This window comes from Peromyscus eremicus, chromosome 23, assembly GCF_949786415.1.
Source record: "Peromyscus eremicus chromosome 23, PerEre_H2_v1, whole genome shotgun sequence".
In the NCBI taxonomy this organism is placed as follows: domain Eukaryota; kingdom Metazoa; phylum Chordata; class Mammalia; order Rodentia; family Cricetidae; genus Peromyscus; species Peromyscus eremicus.
In genome coordinates this window covers 39,181,222-39,192,290 of record NC_081438.1, presented here as the reverse complement: position 1 = coordinate 39,192,290, position 11,069 = coordinate 39,181,222, and the positions used below count along the sequence as shown (strand labels likewise).

Genomic DNA, 11,069 nt, shown 5'->3' with positions numbered 1-11,069 from the left:
CGGGACGCCTGCCCGTGGGTGCAGACCAGGCCTGCGGGCAGGGTGAGCCCGCCGCCGTGCGGCCCCGGGGCGGGGTGTCCCGGGGTGGGCTGCAGCGGCCCGGCCGTCCCGAGGCCCGCAGAGCTCTCTCCCCCTAGGGGCGGGGGGGGGGGGGGTTGGGGAGGCCTCGGTGAGCACGGGCCGCGCGGCTCAACGGCTCGGGGCGGGAGCGTGGAGCGGGACGGGGGCGGGGGGGGGCGGGCCTGCGGGAGCCGCCCGGGCCTGCGGACGCGGCTCGGGGCGTGGGGCGGGCTCGGGGCCGGCGCGGGCCGCCCCGACACCGCGGAGCTCGGTTCTCCCGTAGCAGCCGCCGCCGAGGCCGCCGCCGCCGCCGCCGCCTCTCCCGCCTCAGCCTCTCGGCCCGGCGCGCGCGCGCGCACACACGCACACACACACACACACACGCATTCAGATTTGCGCGCTGTTTCAATCCTCGGTGACGTGTCCCCGGGGCCGGCCAATGGCGCGCGGGCTCTGGTCAGGACAATGGGAGGGAACGGGCCAATGAGCGGGCCCCGTGAGTTGGCGGTAGCCAATAGGAGGCGCGCTGGCTGGAGAGTAATGTTACAGAGCGGAGAGAGTGAGGAGGCTGCGTCTGGCTCCCGCTCTCACAGCCATTGCAGTACATTGAGCTCCATAGAGACAGCGCCGGGGCAAGCGCGAGCCGGACGGGCACTGGGCGACTCTGTGCCTCGCGGAGGGTGAGTGCGGCGCGGCGGGCGGCGGGGGGAGCGCCTCGGGCAGCCGGGGAGCCCGCGCGGCGGCCGGATCCCCGCGGCCCGGAGCCGGCGGGTCAGGCTCCACACAAAGGCAAATGAGGGGGGACCGTGGGGGGAACTGCGCACGGAGCGAGGCTCCGCCGGGCGCCGCCGCGGACGCTGCCCCGCCGCCGCGCCGCGCCGCGCCGAGCCGCGGGCCTCGCGGGGCGGCCGCCACTTCACACCCGCGGCGGCGGTGGCGGCGGCGGCGGCGGCGGCCGTGCTTCTCTGGCGCAAAAAAAAAAAAAAAAAAAAAAAATTTTTTTTTTTGTTTCAGACGATGATGATGATTTTTTAAAATTTTTTAAAGAACGTGTTTGTGTGCGGCCCCCGGGGCCGGCCGGGCGAGCGTTCCGGGCGAGCGGCGTGCGCGGAGCGGGGCAGGCAGGCAGGCGGCGGCGGCGGTGGCGGCGGCGCTTCCCGGCTGCATGGGCGGCCGCGGCGGCGGGGAGCGCGGAGCGCGGGGCGGGCGGGCGGGGCGCCGCCGCTGCGGGCGAGGGCGGCGCGGGTGGGCCGGGGGCGGCCGTGCGGGGCGGCTCGGGCCGGGCGCGGCGGCGAGCGGGCGAGCGGGCGAGCGGAGGGGGGGAGCGGCGCCGCTGCGCTCGCTGGAACATGGCTGACTTCGGGCCCGGCGCTGCTGCTGCTGCTGGCTGGAGAGAAAACAAGGCGGGCGGGCGGGCGGGCGGGCGGGGGGAGCTGGGCGCAGCAGTTCGGAGGCAACTTTTTTTTTTTTTTCCCCTTCTCCCCCCCCCCCCTTCTCTTCCCCTCTCTCTCTCTTCACAGCCCCGCGTTCTCCGTGCGGGGGCGGCGGGGCGCGCGGAGGGAGACGGCGCGGGGGCCGCGGGCGGGCGGGCGGGCGGGAGGGCGAGCGGGCGAGCGCGGGGAGGGGAGGGGAGGGGAGGGGAGGGAGGGGGAGGGAGCCGCGCGCGCCCCCGCCCCTCCCCCGCCGCCATGGCGAGTGCGCCAGCGCCCCGCCCGCCCGCCGCGCGCCTCGGTCTCCTCTCTCTCTCTCTCTCTCTCACTCACACTCACACACACACACACACGCGCGCGCGCACACAAAGGGAAGGAGCCATATTCTCGCTGGCTCGCTGGCTCGCGCTCGCGGCGGCGGCGGCGGCGCAGGCGGGGAAGACGCGCAGCCGCGGCCATTCCGTGCGCCGGCCCTGGCGGCCGCGGGCGGAGCCAGCCCCCATTTCGAGCGGGGCTTCTCCTCTCCTCTCCTCTCGCTCTCCCTGCGCCGCCGCGGCCGCCGACAAAATGGGGGCGGCGGTGAGAGCGAGCGAGCGTGCGAGCCTGCGGCCTTCCGGGCGCACGTGGCGGCCTCGGGCCAAGTTCGGGGCGGGCGGGGGGGGCGGGGAGCCGGGGCACCCCAACTTCCCACCGGCCCGGTGTAAGGAAAGAGGAAAAAGCCCCGAGCCGGCCCCGTGGCGGCGGCGGCGGCGGGGGCGGGGGTGGCTTTTGTCCCTCGTCCTTGTTTACTCGGAGAAACTTCAGACCGGACGTGTTTAGTCAGAGCAGAAACGCATCTCGGGGCCAAAGCGATAGGAAGCGGCGGCGGCGCTGGCCTCGGCCTCTCCCGGCCCCGGCCCGTCCCGTCTCCGCCCTCCCCAGCAAAGTTGGATGCGAAGCCGCCGGGGTGTCCGCAGAGCCGGGCAAACTTTGGGGAGTTATTGTTGGAATGTGGGGTTTCTCCCCCGCCTTCGCCTTTCTAGGCCTGTAGCTCCCTAAGGTCCACGGGATCGGTCCTTGTGCCCTGCGAAGTCCACTGATGGACAGGGTGCGTTCTCCTTTTCAATACGCGTCTGTGTTTCGTCGGTGTAAGAAAAAAAATGTTTTAGATGTAAAACTGGTTTTTAATGCCTGGTTGGGCAGTCATTTAGGAAGAGACAGAGACAGCGAGTGCTTGAGTGTGTCCGTGTACACTCTGGGGATCACACTGGGGGACCGTTTTTTCTGTGTCCTATCTTCTCAGTCTGTGGCTTCGCCACTTCTAGGAATTGGTTAGCGTTTGCAATGTCCTGTCTGGCTTTTATGGGAGGTTGTCGTCACCGCTCTGTTAAATAACACAAGTTTGGGTTGGCCTTGCCACCCTCAGCGGTTTGAAGCTTGTCAATCTCCTCTCAGTCTCGCTGCTAACGTCGAATGCTCTCTTTTAGAAAATCAACTAAACATGGGCAAAGGAGATCCTAAGAAGCCGAGAGGCAAAATGTCCTCATACGCATTCTTTGTGCAAACTTGCCGGGAGGAACACAAGAAGAAGCACCCGGATGCCTCTGTCAACTTCTCAGAGTTCTCGAAGAAGTGCTCAGAAAGGTGGAAGGTAAGAGGGATTGAAACACCGACAGCCAGTTCTTCTACAGTACATGAGGGGGCCTGGCTGGCTGTTCTCAGACCGCGGGGCTCAGTAAATGTTATGTCAAGTTTACAATTAACTTTTCTAGACCATGTCTGCTAAAGAAAAGGGGAAATTTGAAGACATGGCAAAGGCTGACAAGGCTCGTTATGAGAGAGAAATGAAAACCTACATCCCCCCCAAAGGGGAGACCAAAAAGAAGTTCAAGGACCCCAATGCACCCAAGAGGCCTCCGTAAGTACAGCTTTTATTTTGAGGTGTTTCACGGTAGATCTAAGTTGATTGAGCTACCTTGAGTGTCCAGAGTTTGGTTTCTGGTCATGTATGTAAGGTGTCAAAGTAGTAACTCGTGTTGGGTAGAAGCATTAGCCAAGGCATTTGAATTCAGATATTTGGTTCCTTTACACAGTCTATCACTTACGAAGGGTTTTTGACCCCTTTGTATCTTTAGAAATTGTTCAAAACTAAATCAAAATATCCTACATCAGCACATGAGATTAGTAGGTCCTTATATTGCAAAACAGTACAAGTTTGACAACACTTGGTTTTCTTCAAATTCTAAAATAAATTTCTGGTTTTAGTTCGGCCTTCTTCTTGTTCTGTTCTGAGTATCGCCCCAAAATCAAAGGAGAGCACCCCGGCTTGTCCATCGGGGACGTGGCGAAGAAGCTGGGGGAGATGTGGAACAACACCGCTGCGGACGACAAGCAGCCCTACGAGAAGAAGGCTGCCAAGCTGAAGGAGAAGTACGAGAAGGTAAGGAGTGTGGGCTTGCTCTCCACGGGGGACAAGAAATGCCACTTGATGACTGAGTTTCCTTTGTGCTCGCAGAGTCCATTTTTCAAATAGGAGTTGTAAAAATTGCATGTAGTCTGACTTGAGCTGAGGCCATATATTTAAGCTGTTTTTATTTCTTGATATCTCCAACTTTTGGGGGAAATTGGGTAGTTATTTTGGGGAGAATGATTTTTAAATGGTTAGGCGTACAGTGCAAAAATAGATTAGGCAAAATAACTACGTAACTGTACTGTCTATACACATTATGTTCCCTTTGGATTTAAAAGTTAAATTTCAAGCCTGCCAAGGTAACTATAAATAGGATGAAGGGAAGTTGTGATTCCTCTACCTAAATGGAAATGCTTAAATACTTAAACTAATTTTTCATTTCATTTATTCTGAAAATAATTCATTTTTAGCTGTTAATGGGTGCTTACTAGCACATCCATATCTCACACACACCCGTATTCTGCTGTGAATAATTAGGGTCTGGCCATGAACCTGTGGAATGCTGTTTTGTGTTCAGAAGGTGGCAGTGTTACCCTTTGATCAGTCTCTGCCTTCTAGTTCTCATAAACGGGAATTAGGATGTGGTACATAATTGCACCTCGGTGAGGCATAACAGTACAGATAGTGGACTGTGTCTCTGAGTTGTGGGTTGCTAATGGTTCATTTTTATGTGCCTTTCCCCACTCTAATCATTTGGGAGGTTCAGTGGGCCTACATGTGTGTTGTGGAGACTGAAGTTCTGTGTGTGTGTGTGTGTGTGTGTGTGTGTGTGTGTGTGTGTGTGTGTGTCTTCTGTTATTTTCTCCTCCCTTTGTTTTGGAAGGATATCGCTGCCTACAGAGCTAAAGGAAAACCTGATGCGGCGAAGAAGGGGGTCGTCAAGGCTGAAAAGAGCAAGAAAAAGAAGGAAGAGGAAGATGAGGAGGAGGATGAAGAGGATGAAGAAGAGGAGGAAGAAGAGGAAGACGAAGATGAAGAAGAAGATGATGATGATGAATAAGTTGGTTCTAGCGCAGTTTTTTTTTCTTGTCTATAAAGCATTTAACCCCCCTGTACACAACTCACTCCTTTTAAAGAAAAAAATTGAAATGTAAGGCTGTGTAAGATTTGTTTTTAAACTGTACAGTGTCTTTTTTTGTATAGTTAACACACTACCGAATGTGTCTTTAGATAGCCCTGTCCTGGTGGTATTCTCAATAGCCACTAACCTTGCCTGGTACAGTCTGGGGGTTGTAAATTGGCATGGAAATTTAAAGCAGGTTCTTGTTGGTGCACAGCACAAATTAGTTATATATGGGGACAGTAGGTTTTTTTTTTTTTTGTTTTTGTTTTTATTTTTTTTGTTTTTTTTTTCATCTTCAGTTGTCTCTGATGCAGCTTATACGAAGATAATTGTTGTTCTGTTAACTGAATACCACTCTGTAATTGCAAAAAAAAATTGCAGCTGTTTTGTTGACATTCTGAATGCTTCTAAGTAAATACAATTTTTTTTATTAGTATTGTTGTCCTTTTCATAGGTCTGAAATTTTTCTTCTCAAGGGGAAGCTAGTCTTTTGCTTTTGCCCATTTTGGGTCATATGAATTATTGCAGTGTTTTCTTTTCATATAGTTAGCTGGATAAAAAAAGCTTTTATCTACACACCCTGCACATTGTGATGGGGGTAACATTTTCATCCATAGTCGAAACTCCAAAGTTGTGGTCAGTTGGATAGAGATAGTACATAAGTAACCTACATGCAAAGCTGAGAAAGATCGGTGATCGATTGATTCTGTCACACGGTGTGGGGTTACTAGAATCAAACAATCTGGAAGTCTGTCCTTGAAGGACTAATAGAAAAGTATGTTCTATTCTAATCACAAAGACTCTTAACTGCCATTACTGTGTAATGGCAGTGACATCCTGCAGTTCCCTGTTTAAGACCTGAGAATGTATCCCCAAAAGCGTGAGCTTAAAATACAAGACTGCCATATTAGACTCCTTGTTGACGTGAGTCCTAACGAAGGCTGTGTGGGAAGGCTGGCTGTGATGCCTTTGCCCGTCTCTGTGTAAGTAATGGTTGCTCAGGAAACTGGACTGTTTAAAAAGTATTTTTAATTAGTTGAGCCAGCTTTTCTTAAAATTATGCCACATTGAAAATTAAAGTAAGGGTATATTTTTCCTATATTGTGATTTATCCCTTGATAAATCAGATACAAGAGAAGACGATAAACTTTGCACATTAGTACCAGTTGTCCAATCCATTTGGTTTTTCTTTATAAAACCCAAACTCATTCATTAGTCATGTTTAATCTTCTTAGCAGTTAGGGAACAATTTGGCAATTTTGTGGTTTTTTGAGATTATCATTCTCTTAAAGTGCCAGTGTTTTAAAATAGCGTTCTTGTAATTTTATGCGCTTTTGTGATGGAGTGCTGTTTGTTACATAATTTTGATTTGGGTTCTTTACATTTGCGTTTGTTTATGTAATTTGAGGAGGAATACTGAACATGAGTCCTGGATGATACTAATAAACTAATAATTGCAGAGGTTTTAAATATTAGTTAAATGACTTTCACTTAAGAAGCTTTTTGTCACGCTGTTAGTGCCTGGTAGTAAACAACATCAAGGCATTTTCCCATTAAAAACACTTAGACCATGTAGGTAGACTGCGACTACCTACAAATGAGCGAACCAGCTTCCAAAAAGTTCTGACCACATGCTCACCTGCACTCATGGACACAACAATAATAAAATTTAAAATGATATAAATAGGCTTTTGTCAAACGTCCACATATGGGTAGATGGAGACCATAATCTTTCAAGATGATAAAATGTTGAGTTAAACAAGATTAATTTAAAACTCTTAGGTGAAAGGGTTGGTTTCAGAGATAACACGTCAGTTCTAAGCCTGTAGTGGACCTCAGGCTGTAGAGGTCTTGATTACTAACTTGGGAACAAGTCACTGACTCAGATGGAAGTTTGTGCTGTTGCTGTAGAACCGCCATTGTGGACATCTGTTGTTAGTAAGCGATCCATTTAAAAGTGAATTCTGCCTCAAGGAACTTCTTTGTAGCTTTAGTGGGTGTGTCGTGACAGCTACCCTTTTAAAGATGTTAAGAATGGGAACAGTTTGCCTTGCTTAACCAGCTTCAGATCTTGACATCAAGAAATGGAAAAAAAAACTCTTAAATTTGAGAATTAATGAGTTCTGTTCAGTGTCCAAGCAAGTATCCCCTGGAACTGTGTTTTGGCTCTTAAAGTTTAAGCTGATGAAAGTGAGTGGAAATGACTTAAGTAATGCAATATAAAACTTGTATAAACATTTTTGGAAAGGTAGGGGGATTACTTTCAAGCTTGAGACGGTTACAGCACAATAGAATCAAAAGACGAAAGTCTGTAGGTTTTGGGATTGCATTTAAAGGAGTGTTCTTGTAGCCCAGGCTCGCCTGGAGCTCACTGTATAGCAGAAGATTGGATCCCACCTCTGCTTCCCAAATGCTGGGGTTACTGATAGGTGTCACCACACCTAGTGGGTTTTCTGTAATTTAAAAATGACGCTTGCCACCCTTTTGATCATTTTAAATTTCATCCCCAGGACCCACCACTCCTGCAGGTCATCTGACCTAGATGTGTGAGAGAATCACTGGCATGCTGAATCTCGTTTCCTAGCTTCTGGGTTGAATCTGGCCGGTATCAAACTGTCTTGTCTAGCTTTCAGCTTCCCAACTACCGTAAAGTGCATCCCACACGTGTATGCTTTGTTTAGAGTGAAATTTGGGCTGGGCGAAGCGGAGCACACCTTCAATTCCAGCACAGGGAGGCAGAGGGATCCTTTTGAGTTTGAGGCCAGCCAGGGCTGTACAGTGACCACCACCTCCACCTTCCGAGAAAGTGAGATTTGGAAGAGGAAACTGCATACACCACGGGGGGAAAGGTAAGTGACGAAGAGGAAAACGTGTTTTAGACAGCAACCATTCAACAGTTGCCCTGGTGCTCAGAGAATCAAGTACAGCTCAGATGGTATAGTGTGTTGAACCACACAGGAGAAAACACCAGTCTTTGGCTTGCAGAATGTGGCCAACCCCAAATCCAGGTTCGAGCCAATGTACCTGAGAAGAGCCTCATGGCTTTGTCCTCAATAAACATGCCAGTATTATTACTGCAAATCTGCACACATCATGGCTGAAGTCTAAGTCCAGAGTGAACCATTGCCCACTGAGTAGGTTGGTTCATAGATAAGGGGCTGTGAAGTTCCTTAAAATTGTTTTTCCATTTACATCAGTTTCTGTGATCCTTGAAATATCTCAATACTAGGTCAAAAGAGGTTGGCTAGCCACGTGAAGAGGTGAGCTGCTTGGTTTACATATCCCTAAGCAAAGCTGTGCTAACAATTTTGGGAAATTCCCTGGGGTTCAGCCAAGTTACTTCCTTGAGTAAAGGAGCAGAATGTCACTGCTCTAAAAACGCAATTTCATGATACACTATAGCACAGAAATCCAAACCACACACAACACTACCGCACTTAACCGATCTGCCGGGGAGAAACCGTCCCGTTCAGCATGGTCATTGGGTTGGGCCCTAACTAGTGTTTATTGACAGATTTATCAGCAGGGAAGGAAGTAATGCAGCTATGGAACAACACCACCTCAAGGATAGTGGGCTTGGTGTGCAGAAACTGGAATCCAGGGCTGGAGCAGCAGGGAAGGGTTGGAGCTGTAACATAGAAAGAGTGTGCGTAGAGTTTGGATCTCCGGCTCCAAAAGAAAAACGGAAAGGCATAGGGTACGTTTTTTTTTTTTTTTTTTTTTTTTTTTTAAAAACATTCTTTGAGACAGGCTTTCACTATGTCAACCAGGCTGACTTCAAACGGAGGTCCACATGCTTCTGCCTCCCCAGTGCCGAGATTAAAGGTGTGCACTACCACTCGTACCTATTGTAAAAAATTTATGTGTAGCCGGGCGGTGGTGGCGCACGCCTTTAATCCCAGCACTTGGGAGGCAGAGCCAGGTGGATCTCTGTGAGTTCGAGGCCAGCCTGGTCTCCAAAGCGAGTTCCAGGAAAGGCGCAAAGCTACACAGAGAAACCCTGTCTCGAAAAACCAAAAAAAAAAAAAAAAAAAAAAAAAAAAAAAAAAAAAAAAAAAAAAAATTTATGTGTATGGGTGTTTTGCTGCATGCATGTTTTGCTTCCATGCAGTGTCCATGGAAGCCCGAAAAGGGCGTCAGGTCCCCCTGGAACTGGAATTACATGGTTGTGAGCTGCCATGTGGGCGCTGGGAACTGAAACCAGGTCCTGTGAAGGAACAGTTAACAACTGAGCTGGTCCTGGCCACTTGTTCCTTTGTTCATCTGTTTTGAGACAGGGTCTGTTGTTGCCCAAGCTGGCTTTGAACTCACTGCAGCTAAAGGTGCTCCTGAACTGTTTCTGCCTCAAATATGGGATTCAGGAGCATAGAACCACCCTGGGTTATTTTCCTCTTTAGTTGCATAGTTAGATATGTAATGGGGCTGGAGGGATGGCTCAGCCATTAGGAACTGGCTGCTCTTCCAGAGGACTGGTGTATTCCCAGCACCTGTATGGCCGCCCACAACTCAAACTCTAGTGACACCCTCTTCTGGTCTTCACAGGTATGCATGTAGTGCACAGACTTACAGGCAGGTAAAACACTCATACACAAGAAATTTATAAAAAAAAAAAATTTTCCCCTTGAGACAGGGTTTCTCTGTGATAGTGTGAATATATTTGGTCCCCATAAACTCATAGGGAGTGGTACTATTAGGAGATGTGGCCGTCTTGGAGAATGTGTGGTCTTGTTGGGAGGAGGCTGGAGGGCGCTCCTTTGGTCTGGATCTCACTTTCTGTTGGAAGTGTGTCATAAGGTTTGCCTGGTCAAGCCGGGCGGTGGTGCACGCCTTTAATCCCAGCACTCGGGAGGCAGAGGCAGGAAGATCTCTGAGTTCGAGGCCAGACTGCCAGACTGGACTACAGAGATCCAGGAAAAGCTCCAAAGCTACACAGAGAAATGCTGTCTCAAAAACAAAACAAAAAAGGTGCCTTGGTCATGGTGTCTCCTCACAGGAATAGTAAACACTAAGACACTGTGTAGCCCTGGCTGTCCTGGAACTCTCTGTATAGCCTTGCCTGGCCTTGAACACACAGATCTGCCTGCCATTGCCTCCTGAGTGCTGATATTAAAGGCATGTGCCACTACACTGGGCAGAAACCTTTGTTTTAAAAATAAAAGATAAAATATTAAAATACGATTATCTTTCCAGAATTTCCCAAAGACAGAATCAGAAACAGACAGAATCAGAACTGAAAGACTATCGGCATGGCTCTGGCTGAAATGCCAGATGATTCCACGTAACTGGGTGTTCAATCTGCACGGAACTGAAGAACTTCCCATTTTGACACCTTTTATCTTGAATGGAAGTTTCTAGTTTTTCTGTGGGGAGTGGGGTTCAGTCTTACAAAAGCTGCCCCAAACACTGAAACGTGGGCCGGTTTCTAGCCATCGGCAGATGGGCTGTTTGTGGAGGTGGAACAGACCATGAGCATGGCCTTGACAGGAGAAAGCTCCTTGCTGGGAATGGCACTTTACGGCCGTAGACGGCCTTCCAGACCATTTACAAACCCCGTCCTAGCTGAAGTGTGTAAAGAGCAATTAGGCTTAGTTGCTTAGATTCACATAGAGTCACTACTTAGGAGCTTTTATATCTTTGGTTATTGGTTTCAATTACAGGTCATCTTTTTAAAAATCTCCTGTGTGTGTATGCCATGGCACACAGGCAGGTCAGAGGTCAACGTGTGGGAGTCTGTTCTCTCCTGCGGTGCAAGTACTGGGGATCGAACTCAGGTCTTCAGGCTTTGCAGCAAGTAACTTTACTCACTCAGCCATGTTACTGGCCTAAGGTCCTTGTTTAAAAGCAGTCAAATCATAAAGTTAGAGTATCCAAAAACCAAGTTTTGTACTAGTACCTGGAGAGGCTGGACGGGGAAGAGCAGTGGATCTCAACCTTCCTAACTGATCCTGTAATACTTATCATGCTGTGCTGACCCCCCAACCATAAGGTTCTTTTCACTGCTGCGTCATAACTGTAATTTGCTACTGTTTTTAATCATAATATAAATATTTTTAGAGATAGAGGTTGG

General features: G+C 49.9%; 1 protein-coding gene across 2 annotated transcripts; it reads left to right on the top strand.

The window, feature by feature from the left end:
* The first annotated feature begins 589 nt into the window (after positions 1-589).
* On the top strand, positions 590-6,472 carry Hmgb1 (high mobility group box 1). Of its 2 annotated transcripts, none has more exons than XM_059249396.1 (5): positions 590-740; positions 2,957-3,120; positions 3,242-3,387; positions 3,735-3,909; positions 4,763-6,472. In XM_059249396.1, exons 2-5 carry the CDS (start codon positions 2,971-2,973, stop codon positions 4,937-4,939), a joined length of 648 nt encoding a protein of 215 aa, XP_059105379.1. In that variant the 5' UTR covers positions 590-740; positions 2,957-2,970; the 3' UTR covers positions 4,940-6,472. The 2 variants fall into 2 exon arrangements, with proteins under 2 accessions (XP_059105379.1, XP_059105380.1); XM_059249397.1 differs by lacking the exon at positions 590-740 and adding an exon at positions 2,445-2,577.
* Positions 6,473-11,069: the final 4,597 nt, after the last annotated feature.

What these genes read in the sequence shown, in the direction of transcription:
- Hmgb1 (XM_059249396.1), top strand. Translation starts at nt 2,971, where the DNA reads ATGGGCAAAGGAGATCCTAAGAAGCCGAGAGGCAAAATGTCCTCATAC. An exon ending in AATGCACCCAAGAGGCCTCC is followed by an intron (nt 3,388 to 3,734) that starts GTAAGTACAGCT and finishes TTCTGGTTTTAG; the next exon opens with TTCGGCCTTCTTCTTGTTCT. An exon ending in TGAAGGAGAAGTACGAGAAG is followed by an intron (nt 3,910 to 4,762) that starts GTAAGGAGTGTG and finishes TTGTTTTGGAAG; the next exon opens with GATATCGCTGCCTACAGAGC.